Here is a 1,644-nt window from a genome sequence, read left to right on the forward strand (position 1 = left end):
TCTCTCGCTCTCAATTCAATTCAATTCAATTCAATTTCAGTTCAATATTTGATTGATTGACATGAGTGTAAAATTTGCCAAAGCATTAATAAATTAAAGAGTAAAAATAAAAACAAAACAAAAACACATATTAGAATTCATAAAATCAAGAAAATATCAGAAAACAAGAACTTTGCCCCTTGACAGAGATTGTAGAAGTTGTTAGTGTTAAAGTTGATTTATGTGTTTGTGTGTGTGTGTGTGTGTGTGTGTGTGTTGGAGTACTGGTTGCATTGTTGATCAGTCAGCTATCACCCAGTATAGATGGATAGATAGCTTTTTTCATAGTTGCTGTCTGAAATCATCATAGCATGATCTATGTATTGTAAAGATGTAAAATAATCCCTTTCAGCTTTTTTTTAAAAAGAAGCAGCAACATGGAGAGAAAATAGTTTTAAAGAATGAATTACACCCAGATAAGCTTCAGTGTGAGCATCATGCTGAAGGAGAAAATACAGTACAGCTGTAATCATCTGTCTGCTCTGCTGTTGAACTGTGGAGGAGCTCTGCAACACTCTAAAAATCAGGTTTTTATATTTCAGCACCAGATCTTCCAGAACGAAAGCCTCAAATACGCATTTAAAATTCCATTCAATAATTGAGTGTTTGAAGGCCATAATCACCTTTTCACTGTGAAGCATCTTGTTGACATTTAAATTTGAGCCTTACATGGCCACACAGCTCAGATTAGTTGTTGTTTAATCCAGAAATGTGGGGGAATAGTTATTAATCAATATCATTATGAGACAATGAACCACATATTTATTTTTATGTCTGAGCTTTTAACTTTCCACTTCCTGTGTCCAGGATTCTTGGTGGTCCAGTTTTTCCACTAACTGTCTAACTGTTCAGAGCCACTTGCCTCCTGCAGGTGTTGATTTTCAGTTATTTCAACGAATATTGTTTTAGCAGTGCAACCACACAGCAATCCTCCTCGTTTCTCCTTTCCAGCAGGCCAGGCACGCTTTACGGGCGTGGCTAAATCGGGGATCTCCACGTGATTGGTGGAGGCGTCCAGAGGGAGGGAGAGAGGATCCACCAATGAGGAGGAGCTTGCGCGGCAGTGGTCCAATATAGGAGCTGGAGGCGAGGAGCATCTTTATTATAGAAGTCATTTACAGGCGGAAAGGAGACAGGAGACCCGCAGGAGCCCGGAGTTACCTCTCCTTCTCTTCTACTGGTTTTTAAGCGAGCCCGACTTGCACCCACGACCCCGATCACGCACGACATTTCACTGTAAGTGTCTGCGACTGGCAGGTTTTTCTCCCGAGGCGTTTCTTTTTAGAAAACAACCAAAACGGAGCCGAACGAGGACGACGGACAACGACCCTCCCTCACTTCTGCAATCATGATGTCGATGAACAGCAAACAACCTTTCAGTATGCACCCCATACTCCACGAGCCCAAATACACTCCACTGCACTCCAGCTCGGAGGCCATCCGCAGGGCCTGCCTGCCCACACCATCGGTGAGTCCACAATTCACTTCTGACTTCCTGTCATTCGCCAGCAAAACTTCCAAAACCAGCAAATCCCCAGTTTTCTGTGGGAATAGCCTAGACTTAAAATATGGCTGGCAAATCTAACAGAAAAGAAGGAAAACGTT

The 1,644-nt window shown here is 42.2% G+C and overlaps 1 protein-coding gene across 1 annotated transcript in view; it reads left to right on the forward strand.

The window, feature by feature from the left end:
* The first annotated feature begins 1,387 nt into the window (after nucleotides 1-1,387).
* zgc:158291 (uncharacterized protein LOC572084 homolog) overlaps nucleotides 1,388-1,644 on the forward strand; it is a 2,519-nt gene continuing 2,262 nt past the window's right edge. The window contains exon 1 of the mRNA XM_035667022.1: nucleotides 1,388-1,507. Coding sequence (XP_035522915.1) covers nucleotides 1,388-1,507 — 120 coding nt within the window. The remainder of the gene's footprint in view (nucleotides 1,508-1,644) is intronic.

The sequence above is a fragment of the Morone saxatilis genome, unplaced genomic scaffold (assembly GCF_004916995.1).
Source record: "Morone saxatilis isolate NCDOM2014 unplaced genomic scaffold, NCSU_SB_2.0 Contig20, whole genome shotgun sequence".
Lineage (NCBI taxonomy): Eukaryota > Metazoa > Chordata > Actinopteri > Moronidae > Morone > Morone saxatilis.